Source organism: Pelobates fuscus, chromosome 4 (genome assembly GCF_036172605.1).
Source record: "Pelobates fuscus isolate aPelFus1 chromosome 4, aPelFus1.pri, whole genome shotgun sequence".
Lineage (NCBI taxonomy): Eukaryota > Metazoa > Chordata > Amphibia > Anura > Pelobatidae > Pelobates > Pelobates fuscus.
This window is the reverse complement of record NC_086320.1, coordinates 237029899-237049454: the sequence shown is the minus strand read 5'-3', so window position 1 is coordinate 237049454 and position 19556 is coordinate 237029899. Positions and strand designations below refer to the sequence as shown.

Sequence of the window (19556 nt, the reverse complement as noted above, 5' to 3'; positions counted from 1 at the left end):
GTATTTTATGTCCTATATACATTTGGATGTTATGTTTGTATCCATATAAAAATAATATATACATTTATTTTTCCTGTATCAAGATGATAACATTAAACTTATTTTTGGTTAAAATAAAAATCCCTAATCCCTTCAACATTTCAGGGTATATTTTGTTGCTCAAGAATATTTCACAGTTTAAAAATATTTTAATTTTGACAAATGTAGCTGCTGGAACTTTTATATATACGCACACTATTATCTATAAAATGCGTCAGAAAAGGGAAGTCCACTTTGGTTCACAGAGTACCCCTTTTAATATTTAGGAAGAACTTAACCATTCCACAGGTGTGTGAAACAGCTGGAATAATGGACATTTTTCACATATTTTGGAACCATGTTAAATAATAAGGGCACACCAAATGTTATATCTTTCTCCTATTCATTTAGTACTTCTAAATAATATTCTGGTAAAGACACAAGTCACAGGTTAAAGACTTTCTTTAGAATATGAATTTTGGAACTAGATTTGCATTAACAAAGTAAATAAAATAAAAAAAACGCAGATCAGCATTATAATCAAATAACATTTTCTTTGATACCATTTATTGTCATGCAACAGTTGTAAAACTCTTATACGTAATAATTTAAAAGACCTTTCCAATTAGACTATGCAAAATGTCTTGACACAATGAAAATAGAAACTATTTAACAAAAGTGATTTAAAGACAGTGCTGCAGAAATATAAATTAAACCCATTTAACGACTGTCTACACATTTATTTAAGCTAAGAATCTATTTGAACATTTTGCAGAATTTAATCATCAAGGTCTAAAGACACACCAATCAATAAGAACAAATCCTAGAATAAATACCAAGCCTTGATATTAGTAACCAGCCGCTAGTATGCTTGTATTTAATGAGGGTTATTTACGAAGAGCAAGTCTGGTCCAAAGTTCTCAACAGTAAATTAAAGGGACACTATAGTCACCTGAACATCTTTAGCTTAATGAAGCAGTTTAGGTGTATAGATCATGCCCCTGCAGCCTCACTGCTCAATCCTCTGCCATTTAGGAGTTAAATCCCTTTGTTTATGAACCCTAGTCACACCTCCCTGCATGTGACTTGCACAGCCTTCCATGAACACTTCCTGTAAAGAGAGTCCTATTTAGGCTTTCTTTATTGCAAGTTCTGTTTAATTAAGATTTTCTTATCCCTTGCTATGTTAATAGCTTGCTAGACCCTGCAAGAGCCTCCTGTATGTGATTAAAGTTCAATTTAGAGATTGAGATACAATTATTTAGGGTAAATTACATCTGTTTGAAAGTGAAACCAGTTTTTTTTTTCATGCAGGCTCTGTCAATCATAGCCAGTGGAGGTGTGGCTAGGGCTGCATAAACAGAAACAAAGTGATTTAACTCCTAAATGACAGTGAATTGAGCAGTGAAATTGCAGGGGAATTATCTATACACTAAAACTGCTTTATTTAGCCAAAGTAATTTAGGTGACTATAGTGTTCCTTTAATAAGAAGGAATGCACTGTATTCAATGATTTTAAAACATTTACTCAGAATTGATCCCCTACATAACCCTCATACTTTCCATTCCACAAGCTCAGCAGTTCGGCATTCCTAGGGCATGGTAAAATATGCATACTGTAACTATCCACATGCTCCAAAAGCTTCTTGCAAGGGGTTAGTTGCTCGTAACATATCCACTCCATTATGTAAACACAAATAAAACAAACACAGTTAAGTATGAAAACAAGTTGTTTAAGAGAAACAAAATTACAGAGCCACACCATTATAAAAACATAATTTCCTGATCAAACATGGCAGAATTTACTTCTGGGGTTAGCTTCTCCCCTAACAGCAGAAAAGACAGGACAGATAACTCTGAAATTGGTATATATAGAACCACACCCTAGCAGGCCTAGATTTTTTCTTTTATGCTCACCAGGCCAATATTTTTGTGAGCCCAGCTAGGGTTCAGCCTCTAATCCTTGAAGACCAAGCAAACAGCACGGATGTAAGAGTTGCCTCTCTGGGTACTCCCTTTATTTACCGGGTGTCTAACCCTGAGGGGATGACAGCGGTCCACTAGATACCTGAGGCCAAGCCAGGGCTAAGCCTCTATCTCTGAAGACCCAGTGAATTTTATGTATACCACCATGTCCGGGGTCTGTTTTAACCTTCCCCTACTAGGGGATGACAAATGGCATATGGGGAGCAGATGGAAGCCTATTGTTTAAACAGTTTAGACGGTCAGATGTTCAAATCCCCATTGATGCTGAAATACAGGCCTGCAGCTGTTCCTCTGTCTCCAAAGCTGTAAGGTAAGCACATTGCTTACATTGGGCTTCCTTCTTAAAAATAGTCACATTTAGTAGGTTTGTGGTGAGCATGTGTCCACCATACACGCTATGTATGAGATGGTGTAAAGTAGCCTCAGTATATGTAACAAAACGTCACAGTCAAGCGTGCATTCAGGAAATGGGCTAGAACAGCCCAACACCCTCAGCATTCATGTTCTGTTCCCCGATGTGCGGCTGACCAATTTATTATTTGTTTTTTAATCTTTTTTTTCTTCTTTCTTTTTATCGTTATGCATTGATTATGTAATACTGTTAAGCACTATGAATGCGCACTTTCCCATTGTAACTCTATGCATGATTAAGGTGATGGCCGAAACGTTGCAGCTCCAAACGTCTCTGGCTCCAAATAAAGACCGCCTTTAAATTGCATTGTTCACAGTGCTGCACTTCAAATTTGTTTTCATGAAATTAGCCTCAGTATATTTGTTTGATTTATTCTCTATATGTGAATTGAGGTGAAGCACAGCCTCAATATATGTGTTTACCTTGTATTCTATGTATAAGTTACTGTGAAGTATATATGTTTCCAATATATGCTCTATCATAACCTTAATTCCTACCTGGCACTAGAATTCTCCAGGAAGATTAATTATATTTGAATACCATGGGGTTGCTGACCAGCAGTCTCTGGGGTACAATAACTTGTCTGAGCAGATATTATGACAATATCCTATTGATTTCTTGTTAAGTCTATGCAGCTCAATAATGTTTTTTATAACTATTAGCTGTATTTAAACTCTGTCCTTCCCCCTATGTATACTACTTGGGCATTAACCATAAGTAAATGCTGCCATGCTTGATCGGGAATATAGAAAATTGTTTTATACTTACTGTAATTTTCTTTTCCTGATCATTATACATGGCAGCATTACTTTCCCACCCATTTACTTTGAGAGTTGCAAAGCTAGTTACAAAAACTGTCTGATGAGGAGGGGTGAATCTATTTCAGAGTTCTATTTCCTGTCTTTTCTGCTGTGAGAGGAAGAGCTAACCCATAGGTAAAACCCAAAGGTTAATGCTGCCATGTATAATGATCAAGAAAATAAAATTACGGTAAGTATGAAACAATTTTCCTTAATATGTAGATAAGTTTGTGAAAGCTGGAAAATGGTTATTAAACAAGTGAAGAAAAAAAAAAAAAAAAGAAAAACAACTAAATATGAAAAACAAAACAAAAAACCTTTGAGCTCCAAAAAGAACGAAGTTGGTCTTGCAGAGCTGGTTTGGCTGTCTGAAATGGTTATAAAAAATCCGCCATTTAAAAACTTTTAGACAATATCAAATGTATTTAAACCTTAAATTATGTGGGCACTATACACAAGCATGAATAATCCAGTAGGATAGAAAAGTCTTCCTTATAGATCTATCAAAAATATATTGTACAACAAAATGCTATTGGATGACATTAGATATTACTTAAAATAATAACAATAATATATATATATATATATATATATATATATATATATATATATATATATATATATATACACACACACACACATATACCAAGAAGACGCTTAAATGCATAAAAAATATAAATAAAAAACAAACACATAACTCATCTAAATTAGATTCTAGATAAAAGAAACTGCATTCATTAATTTTCTGTTATATATATATATGTACTAGTATCCAATCATGTAGCAGATCTTAATGTTCATGCCACCACATAAATTTTCTATTTTTCTACATTTAATCCAAAACTAGTGTTGAAACATCTCTGTGGATATGTCACCAAAGAAAGTTACACAGAATACTTTAAAACACTCATCAGTGCTGTTCAATTCCCATATGTAATGAATATCTTATGGTAATTCTTTCCTCAGTTCATTTACCTATATTTTTTTTAGCATTGATTTGGTTTATTAGCTCACTTTGGCCCACTTTTATAAGCCTCCACCCTGAAATAGCTATTCTAGATCTCACCCATATAATATTTAAAAACGATTGTGTTCACTTTCTGCTGGGTTGTTACATCTCAAATGTTGCTGGCACTAGAGGTACTTTTTTTTTTTTTTTTTTACCAGCGCATGCAAATATGTCATTTATGTTTTATCTACTTGAATGTTTTCTACTTTCTTTTTCCTGTTTCTCCTCAAAATTATTCATATTAAAACTGACACCTTTCTCATCTGCCTTCTCTAATGTATGAGAGGGCATACCCTCAAGAAAAACAAAATTGCACGCCCCTTCCCACCTCAAGAAAAACAAAATTGCAGTTCACACATGGTGGACTAGGGACAAACGTAGGGAGGCAGTTATAAAATATGTATGTGTGTGTGTGTGTGTGTGTGTGTATATATACACAGCTCCCTGAATCCCTCTGCAAACTGCAGTCTCAGCCAGGTAGGAAATGTGTCACACCTTAGATGTAGCCGCTCTGTCCGTTCAGCTTGCATCTACCCCGTGGATTGAAGAATCCATGTCTTTATTGCCCCCCCTACCATCTCTGTTCCCCTCCCTTTCATGTCTTGGATGCCATTTACTTCAGGGGGATCATGCCAAATTAATCTTATTGATTGGGTAACTAAAATAATAGATCAGGGTGGTGCAGTAGACATTGCTTATCTAGATTTCAGCAAGGCTTTTGACACTGATGCACATAGAAGGCTGATCAAAAAACGTAAATCTTTAAATTTGGATTCCAATACAGTTAAAGGAACTCAACATGTATAGCTTGGAGGAAAAACAAGATAGGGGGGGTATGATAGAAACATTTAAATACATAAAGGTAATCAACACAGTAAAAGGAGGAGACTATATTTAAAAGAAGAAAAAACACAACAAGAGGACAGTCTTAAATTAGAGGGGCAAAGGTTTAAAAATAATATCAGGAAGTATTACTTTACTGTGGATGCATGGAATAGCCTTCCAGCTGAAGTGGTAGAGGTTAACACAGTAAAGGAGTTTAAGCATGCGTGGGATAGGTATAAGGCTATCCTAACTATAAGATAAGGCCAGGGACTAATGAAAGTATTTATAAAATTGGACAGACTAGATGGGCCGAATGGTTCTTATCTATGTCACATTCTATGTTTCTATTTGTATTGTATGCAGTGTGTGTATTGGATGCAGGTTCTTTGTTTGTGTAGTGTAACTAGTGTTTGTGTGCATGTAGTAGTGTCTGTGTAGTGCATGCAGTGTTGGATAGGTGCTGGGGGCTTAACACCCTCCCTGTCTCTTCCGTGTGGGCTGAAATGGGAGGAACAGTGTCTAGGAAGGTGACAGTATAGGGAGCAGTGAGTAGGAAGGTGACAGTATAGCAGGGTATTGTGTAGGAAGGTGACAGTATGGGGTGCAGTGTGTTGGAAGGTGACAGTGTGGGGGGGGGGGGGGGAGGGGGACAGGCAGTGTGTTGGAATGTGAAAGTGTGGGGGGCAGGGTGTGGGGATGACATTGTGGATAGTCAGACTAACAGACAACATGCCTTCACTGATACACACTCACTGACAGTCATTGTCTCATACACTGTTTTACTAACACACATTAAAAACGAACACACTCTCAGAGACACATGCACTCACTGATATACACACACTCACTGACAGACAGACACACACACACACACACACACACATCCATTCACTAACACACTCACTGACAGACACACACCTACGGGCAGATACACATTCAATGACAAACACACAGACGTTACTGACACAGATACACTCAATGACAAACACAGACTCTCACTTATCCAGCTGTAAATCATGAAAGATATAGGAGAACCAGAGTGCAGAGGAACAGCTTAGCCTACAAAATGCCTGGTCTGCCAACAAAATTAAAACTAAAGCAAATTATTCATATTTTCAAATAACAAATAAATAAATAAATAATGATTTATACACTTACTTTAAGGTTTGGTGTCTGGGTTTGATCCACTGTAAACCTCATGAGTATACTGAACTGGAGCTCAGTTGGAAATGATTCTCTGTTTTGGTAAAAAAGAAGGGAAAATCACTTCAAATGAAATAACACTGACATGCAAACATAGAATGTGTTTATTATAATTGACTTTTCCTTCTTGCAGTAAAATTTAACAACTGGTTCAGTTCAACAACCTTTGCTACACATTGTGTGTCTTGCAACCCAAATACATAAATTATTACATATGGGACCCTTTGCCACAGCAAATAACCATTATGGGGAGTAGAAAACAGATAACCAAGAGTTTCAATGCAATATGTTTTTATGGTATTTCTATGGTAAATGTGAGCAAATTGCAACACTGAGACAGATTCATTACCTTGAAAAGGGCTTACTGCTCACTCAGTAGAATTTAGTGGAGGGTATAGAGGAGTGGGAGAAGATGAGCCAGTTAGTGAATGAACAGGTAAACAAGGTAGCTGAAGTAGAGGGATGAGGAGGGGTGTAGTCGGACCTGATTTTGTACATCAGCAGCGTGCCAATTTGAGTATCACTTGAGGGGTGGCTGTACTAGTGGGAGCTGCTCCTAACAGCCACGGGAACTGCTGGATGGGATCCAGAAAGGAGGATAGGTTAGGCAAGTTGTGGTAAGGGGTTCTATTATTAAGAGAGAAGACAAGGTAATCTGCTGCTGTGATTTCCTCAAATATACAGTTTGCTGTCTCCTGGATGTTCAGGTCTGGCATGTTGCTGACAGAGTGGATAGAATTTTGGGAGGGTCTTGAGATGACCTAGCTGTCATGGTCCAAATAGGTACCAAAGGAAAGTCAGGGTAAGATGGAGGATTCTAAAGAATGAGTTCTTTAGGACTCATTCTAAGCAGAAGAGAACCTTCAAGATAGTATTTTATTCGATACTACCCGTGCTAGAGTGGAAACACAGCAGACAATTAGGGGTATCATTGTGTGGCTGTAGTCTTAGTATAGTAAGGAGGATTTGGGGTTTGTAAAGCACTGGGCCAAATATGCGCTTGAGTAATGTCTGATTAGTTGTGGTGGATTGCACCTGAACGGAAGAGGTTCTGCTGTGCTGGGAAGAGAGATGGTTAGAGGAGGCTTTACACTAGAAATAGTGGAAAAGGGACAAAGAAGTATAAATGATTTTATAGAAAGGAGGTGGAATTCAGCTAGATAGAAAAGATGTTTATATGTCAATCCTGAACTGAAGCCAAGTGTTAAAGAAAGGATAAGTGATGATACAGGTAAAGATGAAGAAGCCTATGCATAGGAGAAATCAGTTTGTTTTTTTATTAATAGTAGAAATGTTACAAATCCCCAAAAAATAATACTGATGGGGGGAGAGCAACTGCTATCTCAAATTAATTATGTTGCATATCTGTGTAAATTGTCAATTATTGGAGATTGTAATTAGCCAGACACTGACTAAATCACATGGACTTAGTAGTACAGTTAAGGGAAACAGGTTTTTGAACCTGTTAAATGGCACTTTCCAATCCAACTAAGAGTAAAACTAAGAATGCATTCCTTAAGATTCTGAAAAATCTTTCTTTAACCTCTTAAGGACACATGACATGTGTGACATGTCATGATTCCCTTTTATTCCAGAATTTTGGTCCTTAAGGGGTTAAATTAGAATAATCTATATGCTGATAACTCATATGGTTCTTTATAATTGAACAAATAGTGACACGCTACTTGCTGGTTATCGCAATCAATTGTATATAAGTAAAATATTCCATATACTAACCCTGTTGATTGAAATTGTCATGGACTAACAATCCTATCACTCTAACAGTGTTTTAAATTACCTTACTGTGATGGTGACACTATGCTATGCCATATTTTGTTCACTGTTATTGAAAACTGTTCACCAATTATCATGTATGTTTACACCTATTGATAAAAATAAATATAATTTTGATAAAAAGTTGTGATATTAATGTATGAAATATAAAATTCGAACAACGTGCTCTAGGTCTAAGAGTTAAAATAGTGAATAACTCTTCGCTTTTAAATTAATTAACCTCTGATATTTTATTAAAGATTATTAATTTTAATGATTTTTAGGAAAATATTTTTAATTAATAAAAATGAATCCCCATAAATATCCTCACAAGTCCTTGGTGCTCCAAAGGTCTGTGACCAACGCCATTATGGCCGCTATGGGTTTTATGTCTTCAGCGGCATCCCAGATTATATCCAAAACATTGCTTGCGCCCCCCTTCGGGCGCAGGGGCCACGGATCCCTCAACGCACACTCCACATCCCGAGTTGGACTCCCTTGCAGAAGCACCAAGAAAGGCTAGCCATAAATCTAGGCATGTCTCCCAATCTGCCCCTGAAAGCGTGTCCAATTCACGCAAAAGAGCCTTTCCGTGTCAGGGTGAACGGGCGCGGTGATGGAAATGTGCAAGCACAGACTGACAGCGGCTCCGACTCAGAAATGGGGTCTAGCTAGGAGGCTGGAATTGAGTCCGATAGTGGCTTGGAGAACGATGCTGGGGACTTGGGTCTTGACCTCTTTAACCCCTTAAGGACCAAACTTCTGGAATAAAAGGGAATCATGACGTGTCAGACATGTCATGTGTCCTTAAGGGGTTAACTCCACCTCGGCAAGGATAATTGGAGGCGACCCTAGGGCTAATCCTTCCGCAGCTGCAGGGACTGCCCTCATGGACCCGCCGGGCGAACCCTTGTTCGACCCGCATGACGTCCATCATCCAAGGACGGCCAATGGCTTCTGGCGGACCATGTGGCTCGCTACCTGGAAATCTGGGTGCAGCGCCCCCTTAGCAATGCAGCACGTAATAAGCTTAGAGCGGAGTGCCCTAGACCGGTGGTACCTAACAAGGTGTGTGACACACTCGAAGTTGACCCCAAGATGACACAGTTCTTGTCACAGATGGGTTGGAACCACTTAAGGGCCTAGACTCGGCACTCAGATTGTGCCAAGACAAGCATCTGGACATTTTTGGGCCACTGGTCAAGCTTATGGATCTGGTGGAGGACGCCAGGGTCGATAACACGCAGGTCGATAACAAGCAAGTCCTGGAGGAACACCGCTGTTGGGTCCAAAGGGTCATCTGTATTGCAGGCAGCCTGAACACTTCACTCTCTATGGAGCGACGCAAAGCTTAAGATTGAATCAAAACTGGTAAACCTCGGCCTTACTGAGGCTGGTGAAGATGCCCAGGGCCTCCTATTTGGTGATTCTTTTATTAAGTAGCTAGGGCATGTCGTTAGGGCATTTACTGCCCTAGATAAGTCCCAGTCCTCCATGAGAAGGGTATTTCAGGGGGCGGGTCTCTCCCAGGGCCGGCATATTCAGGGACCGTCTAACCGTCCCTAACTACTTTAATTCCCGTGGCTTGGGACAAGGCTTCTTCAACCAGCGCCCCAAATACCAGGAGGTGAAGACCCCGATCCCCCTTCTTCCCATTCCGTGGTGGACGACCATACGGTAAAGCTTTATTCTACCTCATGTTTCTTCTCATGTTTGTGTAGGGGCAGACTACATCCTTTTTTCCCAGCCTGGGCATCCATCACGTCTAACAAATGGGTTCTTGACACGATGAGGGGCTTCCACATAGTGTTAGTAGGGCCACCTGGTTACATCCCTACCCCTCGACCGATCTGTTTTTTCCTTTGGGACCGCAGGTTGATCGATGAGGAGTTGTCGGCCCTACGTACCAAGGAGGCTATAGAGTTGGCTCTGCTGCACCCATCAGGGTCATCAGCAATATCTTCCTGGTGGAGAAAAAGGGTGGCCAAATGCACCCTGTAATCAATTGTCGCCCACTCAATTCAAGGGTACGCTAAACATTTTTAAGATGGAGGGCATCCACCTCATCAGAGACTTGGCTCCTACATGGGGATTAGTTGGCGAAACTGGATTTAAAAGACGAGTACCTGACGGTGCAGGTGAACAAAGATTCCAGGGATCTCCGGTGATTCTGTTGGAGGAATCACGTATGGCGCTTCACTGGTCTTCCATTTTGTCTCTCTTTGGCGCCTTGGTGCTTCACCATGTGCTACGTCCTGCGATGGCCTGGCTCCGCAGTCGGGGCATGCGCCTTATCATATATCTGGACGATATTCTGCTCATGGACCTCGGACGTATCAGGTACATCCGACAAAAAAGGGTAGTTAACGACATCGGACGTACCTGATATGTCCGCGGCGTATTCGAGCGCTGGAAGCGATCATGATCGCTTCCAGTCACTCTGATGGTATTGCAGCGATGCTTCGATATCGAGGCATCCTGCAATACCTCTCCTCACTGCCAGGCCGCAGGTGATCACTTCAGGGTTGCTCCACATGGCGCCCGGTAGTGAGGCAGAGCATCGGAAACCATCAGACAGGCTTCTGATGCTCTGCCTGTTCTGAATGCCTCAAGGGGTTGAGGCACTCAGTGAAGAATAAATAAAATAATTTAAAAAAAATATATAAAATAAATGTATTATTTTGCCTCCCCCCAGCCCAAGCAATGTGGTTTCCAAGATGGTGCTGCCCTTCTAAAGGCAGTGCATCATGGGGCTACTGGGGATGTCCCCCAGTATTCTAACTATGATTCCCATTTGTCTGATCAGATCAATATTAGTAAATATTGATTCTGATCAGTATGGATCTCCCTCCCCCTCTTCACTTGTGTTTTAGAGAGAGAGAGATCTATGTTTTAGTTAGAGAGATTTAGGTAGGGATTTGTAAAATTGTGAGACCCAAATGCTCTTTTCAAAAAGACCCAAAGGCTCTGCACTCAGGAGATGTTGCTGAACACATATTGGGGTGTTCTTTGGCAGTAACCCTTAAAGTTCTCCGTACAAATTGCTATGTGTCAAAAAAACACCAATTATTATTAATTTATTTTTAATTTGGCATAGATTGGTGGTAAAATGGTTGCATGAAAAGAGTAAAAAATACCTTAGGGTGTCTTTTAAAAAAAAAAATATTTGCATGTGGAGGGTTATTCAGCGATTCCTGACAGATATGTTACAATATAATTTTCTATTTTTTTTATTTTTTTTTAATGGTTTGGAAATAGCAAAGTGCTAGTTGTGCTTATTTCCCTATAATTTGCAAAAAACGTGTTAACATTTGGGTATTTCTACACTCAGGACAAAATTAAGAAACTATTTAGCAGAGATGTTTTTTGGTGGTTGTAGATGCGTAACAGATTTTGGTGGTCAAAGTTAGAAAACGTTAGAAAACGTGTGATTAATAGAACATACGTTAACATATTCGCCAAAGCATTGTCTTTGGATGGTTGGAATTCCCATAACCTCCATGATTGGATATTTTGATTTATTCTGGATTTTTTACTTGTCCAGATAAATTTATTAAACAGCGTTTGCATCAGTGCTAGTGGCAGTCAGGCTACCTCTGGCGAGTCAGGCCTAATGGCAGTCAGGCTACCTCTGGCGAGCATATGGAGGGCTGTGCGGCCCCCAAAGAAATGCCACCCCACACCATTACTGACCCACTGCCAAACTGGTCATGCTGGAGGATGTTGCAGGCAGGTGATCTGCAGTGCCAAGTCTGAGGCTTCTTGATTGAAGCCTAGGACCTCTGAAATAAGTTTATAAGTGAGTGAATGGGTGACTTCTTCAAACATGAAGATGAATGCGAATTATGCATTCATCAACTCTGAAGTCCCCTGATGGCAGTCTGAGTGACTGCAACTGGAGCAGCTTCCAATGTAAACACTGTATTTTCTCAGAAAAATCCCTTTAAGTTGATTTGGTGCCTGGAGTGTCCCTTTAAGAGTGTGCACACCAAGTGACTATATATTCCCTCACAATCTTCAAATGCTAACAACCATAAGCCAGTTCCAGGAAAAAGGTAAATTTGGCAGCATGGATTTCTACATTTAAATTTTCAGGCTCATAAAAACATATTTTGCTAGATACAGGGGATAAGTAAACATATTCTAAATAAACTCTGGGAAGAGTTCTCCTTTTTTAAATATACTACAATGGATCAGAGATTGACACTTGAGTCCAAAGGTTTATAGCATGAAACCCCAAAGCAACAATCACATTAAACATTTTACCTGGTCACATCAAGAGCTCTCTGAACCTTTGCTTGCACAGATCCGAGCAGGTCAGCACCCATCTTCTTAAGTAACTGTGTGATCAGCACAAAAAGCCAATCTTGCAAGTCATCCTTGTGCACATGTACAAAGTCAACTAAAGTTTCCAGGAACATGCTGAACACCTGAAAATTTAAATATAAAGGGAAACAAGACAGGGGAAATAGAACAATCAGAGCTAACAATGTTATTAAAGTTAAAGAGGGTGAATAGCATTTTGCATTAATTAGAAGTTGAGGCAGATGCAGCGATTAAGTAAGCAGGGGGAAAACAAGTTTTAAACACTATTTTATTAGATAAAGTCTTGCCGTTTGACCAGGTTCTGAATAAATTAGTTGACAATCTTATAATGTGATTGTTAGATTTTCCTTTATTTTAAAAAATGTTTGTTCAGATCATATCGAGTTACCAATTTAAGGTGATGCCTCTACTATTTCAAAATCAAAATTACCGAATTTATAAACACAATTGTGCTTTGGGTCATAAACATGCAGAAGATATAAGTGCTTTTAAACTTGGTGCAGAATTGTGAAAAGCACTCTAAATAAACATTTAACAAAATCAGGAGAAATCAACTTGTAAACTACTTTTATTTTCAGGAGCATTTTTATATGCATTTATTTTTTAATCATGTTATATATTGATACATTTTTAATTGTTAACAATTGTGAAATTGTGTCCTGAAAAGTAAATGGATTGTCCCCCAAGGTTTTTTATATTGTATTTTGTATTCAGTATTTAAAATAACTTTATATTTATCAAAATAAAGTACATTTCACTGAAATTAAAATGCATATTTTATAGCTACTCAACTAGTAGTAAATCAGTAGATACTCAACTACTAGTAAATTGAGCTCTTAGAATTTGTCGATATGGAATCATGGTTTTTCCTTTTTTTTTTTTATTTACGGTAAATAAAAAATAAAAACTTTACACCTGTATTTTATGTACTGTATTTTAAAGTGTCACTAAATACATTTATGGTACCATTAGTTAACATAGAACCCCATACTTTTCAAAGTTTCCACAATCATCAAAGTTGTTCATGTGATTAGTGCATACAAAAAGCACATTTTCACAGTTAGAATTTTTTTTTGAATACTTATCATTAGTATGCCCCTTTTACAGAGCAGAGCAATGCGCATGCAGTGCTTAACCTCTGCATGAGCAGTTTACAAGGTAAAATGACATACCAAAGGTATAAATCATGCAATTAGATTAGGATTTCTAAGCAAACATTGAGCCAACTTACTCTCTACAGAGAGTTCCAACACAGGGGACCGCATGCACAAAAAAAAAAAAAAGTAGAAAAGAAAAGAAAAAGACAAGAAAACACAAAAATTAGTTTCCAGACAAAGTCTCCTGTTTGTATAAATAGGACAGTTGGGGAAGAAAAAAAAATCCACAATCACAATTTGTGTACTTAAGTCTCCTTTGTGTATTACTAGCATTTTGGGAGAAAATAATGTATTCCGTAAATTAACTTGCTTTTATTATAGAATAGAATTGTATTTGTTATAGAATTAATTGTATATTAATTAGAGCGTTTTACCAGAAGGAGTTCATTGAGCTCTCTTATGTTTTCAAGTATGTCCTGGTAAATAATTGAGCACAAAAACATAAATACAACTTACAAATACATTTTTGCACATGATGAACTGTTGAACACAAGCAGGAAGATTAAAAATACACAACACGACTCATGCACCTACTAATACAAATGCTAACAGTGTATTTACAAATGTTGCCTCAAAACATATTTGGTGGCAGTGTCCCCATCCAAACACCTTTTGTGATCAGGTTTAATTTCTCAGTAATTGTCAAAAAAGTCTAACCCACCCCCCAACCCCAGGTAAAAAAATAAATAAAATCACAATATCTAAAACCCAGGACATATGTGAAAACTATGCTTAACTATATATATATTTTCTGGTTAAATTAGTTGATGATTAGTAGATCGGCGACTCAATAAATACTATGGGTGAAACAGTAAGATAAATGTACGCTGTTAAAAATGCCTTTTTAGTGGACCTACACAAACCAGGTCCTTAAATATTAATGACGCAATCATATTCTTGTTTTTAGCAAAAGTTTGGCAACTACATCACACTGGGTTATTCTTTAACATATGAATTACTGGTAATTCTGAGTGAATTCAAAACAGCTGGCCTAAAGACGAAAAATTTGAAATTCACTTTCAAGTCTTGACAATTCACTCTTTAGTGAATAACCCTGTAAGAGATGGTATGACGTACAGTAAAACACTATTATGTGTATATATAAAACACAACAAATATACCTTACTATGTGGGTCAGCAAACATCCTTGTAAAGATCTCACATAACCTTTTCAATTCAACTCGGCTGCAAAAATACAGAAAAAAGATCATGCAATAGCAATGTAATAAAATACATACAAATTACAAATATATGATATATATTATGAATAAAGAATTGTTTTGTTTTCCTATAACCTGAATCTCATACCTTAAGGGAGCTAGTACAGCTACTGGAAGGCTTCCCCAACTTTATTGGCATGACTTTCTCATTTGTGTTAGTTAAAGGGATACTATAGTGTAGGGATCGACCGATATTGATTTTTTAGAGCCTATACCGATACTGATATTCTGTGAACTTTCAGGCCGATAGCCGATATAATTTGCCGATATTCTGTACATTTACCATTTTGGAAAATAAAAACTATTTCTAAAGGTAAATGCACAAAATATACATGCCACGTGTAGTGGATGCAGTGTGTTTAGACAGGGGAGCTGTGTATGTTTGTGTAGTGTGTGTGTAGGGGATGCAGTGTTTGTTTAGTGTGTGTGTGTAGTGGATGCAGTGTGTGTTTGTGTTGTGGATGCAGTGTGTGTTTGTGTTGTGGATGCATTGTGTGTTTGTGTTGTGGATGCATTGTGTGTTTGTGTTGTGGATGCATTGTGTGTTTGTGTTGTGGATGCATTGTGTATTTGTCTAGTGTGTTTGTGTAGTGTGTGGGTAGTGTGTGTAAAGTGAATGCAGTGTGTGTGTAAAGTGAATGCTGTATATACTAAATGCAAAGTGTGTGTGTTTGTGTAGTGTGTGTGTATTTGTGTAGTGTGTGTATAGTGAATGTAGTGTGTTTATATAATGCAGAGTGTGTGTGTGTGTTTGTATAGTGTATGTATATAATGCAGTGTGTGTGTAGTGTGCATTATATAAACACACTACACAAACACACACTGAATTATATAAACACACTACACAAACACACTGTGTATATAATGCAGTGTTTATATAATGTAGTGTTTATATAATGCAGTGTGTTTGTATAGTGTGTGTATAATGCAGTGTGTTTGTATAGTGTGTGTGTATAATGCAGTGTGTTTGTATAGTGTGTGTGTGTATATATAATGCAGTGTGTTTGTATAGTGTGTGTGTATATATAATGCAGTGTGTGTTTGTATAGTGTGTGTATATAATGCAGTGTGTGTTTGTATAGTGTGTGTATATAATGCAGTGTGTGTTTGTATAGTGTGTGTATATAATGCAGTGTGTGTTTGTATAGTGTGTGTATATAATGCAGTGTGTGTTTGTATAGTGTGTGTCTATACAAACACACTGCATTATATACACACACACACTATACAAACACACACTGCATTATTATACACACACACTATACAAACACACTGAATTATATACACACACACTATTCAAACACACTGCATTATATACACACACACTATTCAAACACACTGCATTATGTACACACACACTATTCAAACACACTGAATTATATACACACACACTATTCAAACACACTGCATTATATACACACACACTATTCAAACACACTGCATTATATACACACACACTATTCAAACACACTGAATTATATACACACACACTATTCAAACACACTGAATTATATACACACACACTATTCAAACACACTGCATTATATACACACACACTATTCAAACACACTGCATTATATACACACACACTATTCAAACACACTGAATTATATACACAGTGTGTTTGTGTAGTGTATGTGTATAATAATAGTGTATGTGTGTGAGGGGGCATTTTTTTTTATATTAAATTAATATTTTTTTTATATGTTTAATTATTATAATTTTTTTTGTTGTTGTCCCCCCAACCTGTTTTTTGCCTTGCCAGGGAGGGGGGGCCAGTCAGTGGCATTGGCTTAGGCTGCTGGGGGGGGGGGGGGGGGGGTGAGCGGGCAGCAAGCGTTTACTCACCTACCAGCAGCTCCTCCAGCTCCCCAGTGTAAATCTCGCGAGATTTACACTGGGGAGCTGGAGGAGTTGCTGGGAGGTGAGTAAATGCTTGCTGCCCGCCCCCCCAGGACCGCCAGGCTTGTAATGAGCCTGGCGGTCCTGGGAGGTATTATCGGCAATATCGGTATCCCTATTGGCCGATACCGATATTGCCGAAAATACCGAATATCGGCCGATTATATCGGTAAAACCGATAATCGGTCGATCCCTACTATAGTGCCAGGAATACAAAGCACTATAACTCCCCCTGCCTCCTCCCTCCTAGGTAAATAAATGGTTAAAATATCCTTTATTTACCTACCTTATCCCAGCACCGATGTCCCTTGGTGCTGGGTTGACGCCCCTCCCCCTCCGGGCAGCCCGCGATGAGCAAGCGCTTATGCTTTCCTATGTGGGAAAAAAATCTGATGCTGCGTGTTCTCATGCAGAGCGTAAGGACGTCCAGCATTTGATACCGGACCAAAGGTCCACTTCAAACAGGAAACTCTCTAGTGGCTGTCTGGTAGACAGCCACAAAGGGCTGACTTAGTGCTGCAATGTAAACATTGCAGTTTCTCTGGAACTTCAATGGTTTACATTGCAGCACTAGGTGCAAATGGGACACTGCACCCAGACCACTTCAATAAGCTGAAGTGATTTGGGTGCCTACAGTGTCCCTTTAATGACCAGTCAGAGGGTTATCAGTGAGAAGTCTGAGGACCAGCTGTTTAATCACAGATCTCTCAATGTTATACAGACTTCTCAATTAGTTATAAGTCTTTGAAAGGCAGGTATTCTGATCAAGCATCTGCCTTTGAATTTAGCGCCACAGAGATATGTCACGAGGAAGAAACAACTTCCGGCTGTCAGTAGTGCTATGTGTTTGAATTGTTACATTAATAAATGTAAATGAACATTGGCATTTATAGAAATGTTAATCACAGGCCAATCACATTTGTAAGATTAGGGGCTAGGCAGTGGCTGATGCAACCTGTCTATTGTAAAGTGTCCATTCATCAGTCCTGTAGATACACATTCCTAACAGGACCCATTTGCCTCCCTCCCCACCAAAGTCTAATTTTGTAACACAGTCCTTGAAACATTTTAAGGGGTTTACTCAATAGCATTTTCTACATCATTTTGGATATGCATTCATATAACAGACCTATCCTATCTCCTATAACAATAAATACAGGTACACATACTTCTTAATCCAAAAATAATAAAAAGTTATTTTACACTGGATATAATCAGCACACTTATACATTTCAGAATTTCTTTACAAGAATGCATAAAATTATGTGATTAGTGGCACCCATATCACTTTCAGCGCAATTTTGATTTTCTGTATTTGAGATATATATTATCTAACTAAATGTGCAGTAAGAGTTTATTTTTACCTCAAGGTTCTCTGGTTTTTTAGAAGGTTTTGTAGGCCTAAAAGCCCTTCTTTCCTTTCAGACCAGTTTGAGCTTGCACAACGGTTCAGCACCTCTGCCACATCCTCTGTCTGCCGCATATAAGTGGGAATGCTTCCATTTCGCGAACTATAGGAACGTTCTGAGCAGGCACTTGAGGCATCACTATTGGCATCGTCATCTGAATACATGCCATATGATTCGTACCGTTTTCTGGCTGGTTTTTTCTGCCCAAAGGAAAAAAAAATCAAATTTTCAAGATTACACTCTAAAACCGAATACGACTTGATATCAGATGTACATGTATACACATATGGTAGATCTGCAAATGTACACATACTTACATATAACACAAAGAGAACATACATTTACCCAAACTTATATAATGTAATGAAATACCATAAAAAAATTCTATAGATGTTAAACTGTAATGATTTTGATGCTGCCTGAAACCTGGTGTACATGTTGCAGGCATTTAAAGAGGTCAATGGATTTCTTAAACTACTATAACAATTAACTACTAATTAGTACACAAAATGTACATAATTATACAGCGATCGACCAATTTACATACTTTAAAAAAAATACAAATAAGCATATATACCTTAGTCCGTATGTCTCCTAAGAGCTGAGAGCAGTATATTATTGAAAAAGAGAAATTGAAAATAGTCAAGAATAATAATGATTAATATTATTATTTTTTTTTTTATTAAGTAAAGTTAGGAAAACCATACAGGTGATTGCATAGATATATCGATATTTTCAACAGATAAAATTAGATCTGATCTCTAGGAGCAATCAATGACATGTTTATAGTTCTAGAGTTACTTCAACAGCATTGAGGGGGACCACACCATACAATAGAACAAGAATTACAAAGCTGTGTATTGTGTCTTTTTCTGTTAACGTACAATTAAACAAAGCAATTCCAAGCTAAAAGTGAATATAAAGTTGTATAAATGTAAGCGGTCTCCATCAATTCCACAATTAACAGGTTGCAGGACCCTTCACAGAACATCAAATCAGCAAAAAATTGTATTGTTATAATTCACGTTTTTATAAAATTACATCATAAGTATCTATCCAAGAGTCTATCTAGCAGTCAGACGGAAGAAACAGAGTACAGAGGATGCCAGAAGAACAACAAAAGAGAGCTTCTAACTTTGTGGCAACAGTTTGGGAATGGCACTTTCCTTTTCAACATGACTGTGCCCCTGTAAACAAGATTCACTACAGAAGTAAAACACCTTTGAGAAGTTATTGTATTCATTCAGGAGACGCATATCCCAAGATCTTCCCCAGTGAAACTTACTGACCATAATTACACTAGAGCCTATGTGCCTGGTTCCTTGCGCAAGGTGAATGGAGTGGCAATTCTATTACATAAAACTGTACTTTGCTTGTCACTCAAGTACTCACGGATGATGATGATGAAGGTCGCTATATTTTAGCTACAGGGTAAGATTTTTGTCAAACTAAAACAAAATAAGGACTTATTGTTGGCTAATCCCAAATTCATGTATATAGTGGGTTCTATTGAAAT

General features: G+C 38.0%; 1 protein-coding gene across 38 annotated transcripts in view; it reads right to left on the bottom strand.

Annotated features, from left to right (window-relative positions):
• Window positions 1-19556, bottom strand: part of CLASP2 (cytoplasmic linker associated protein 2) — a 266936-nt gene that overhangs the window by 40733 nt on the left and 206647 nt on the right. For 8 of the 38 annotated variants that reach the window (XM_063451971.1, XM_063451980.1, XM_063451990.1 and 5 more), the window contains 5 exons: window positions 18618-18641; window positions 17996-18240; window positions 14631-14694; window positions 12293-12456; window positions 6209-6287 (listed from right to left, as the gene is read on the bottom strand). In XM_063451971.1, coding sequence (XP_063308041.1) covers window positions 6209-6287; window positions 12293-12456; window positions 14631-14694; window positions 17996-18240; window positions 18618-18641 — 576 coding nt within the window. Of the gene's footprint in view, window positions 1-3533; window positions 3585-6208; window positions 6288-12292; window positions 12457-14619; window positions 14695-17995; window positions 18241-18617; window positions 18642-19556 lie in introns of all 38 variants that reach the window. The other 30 variants (XM_063451965.1, XM_063451983.1, XM_063451967.1 and 27 more) reach the window with 7 other exon arrangements.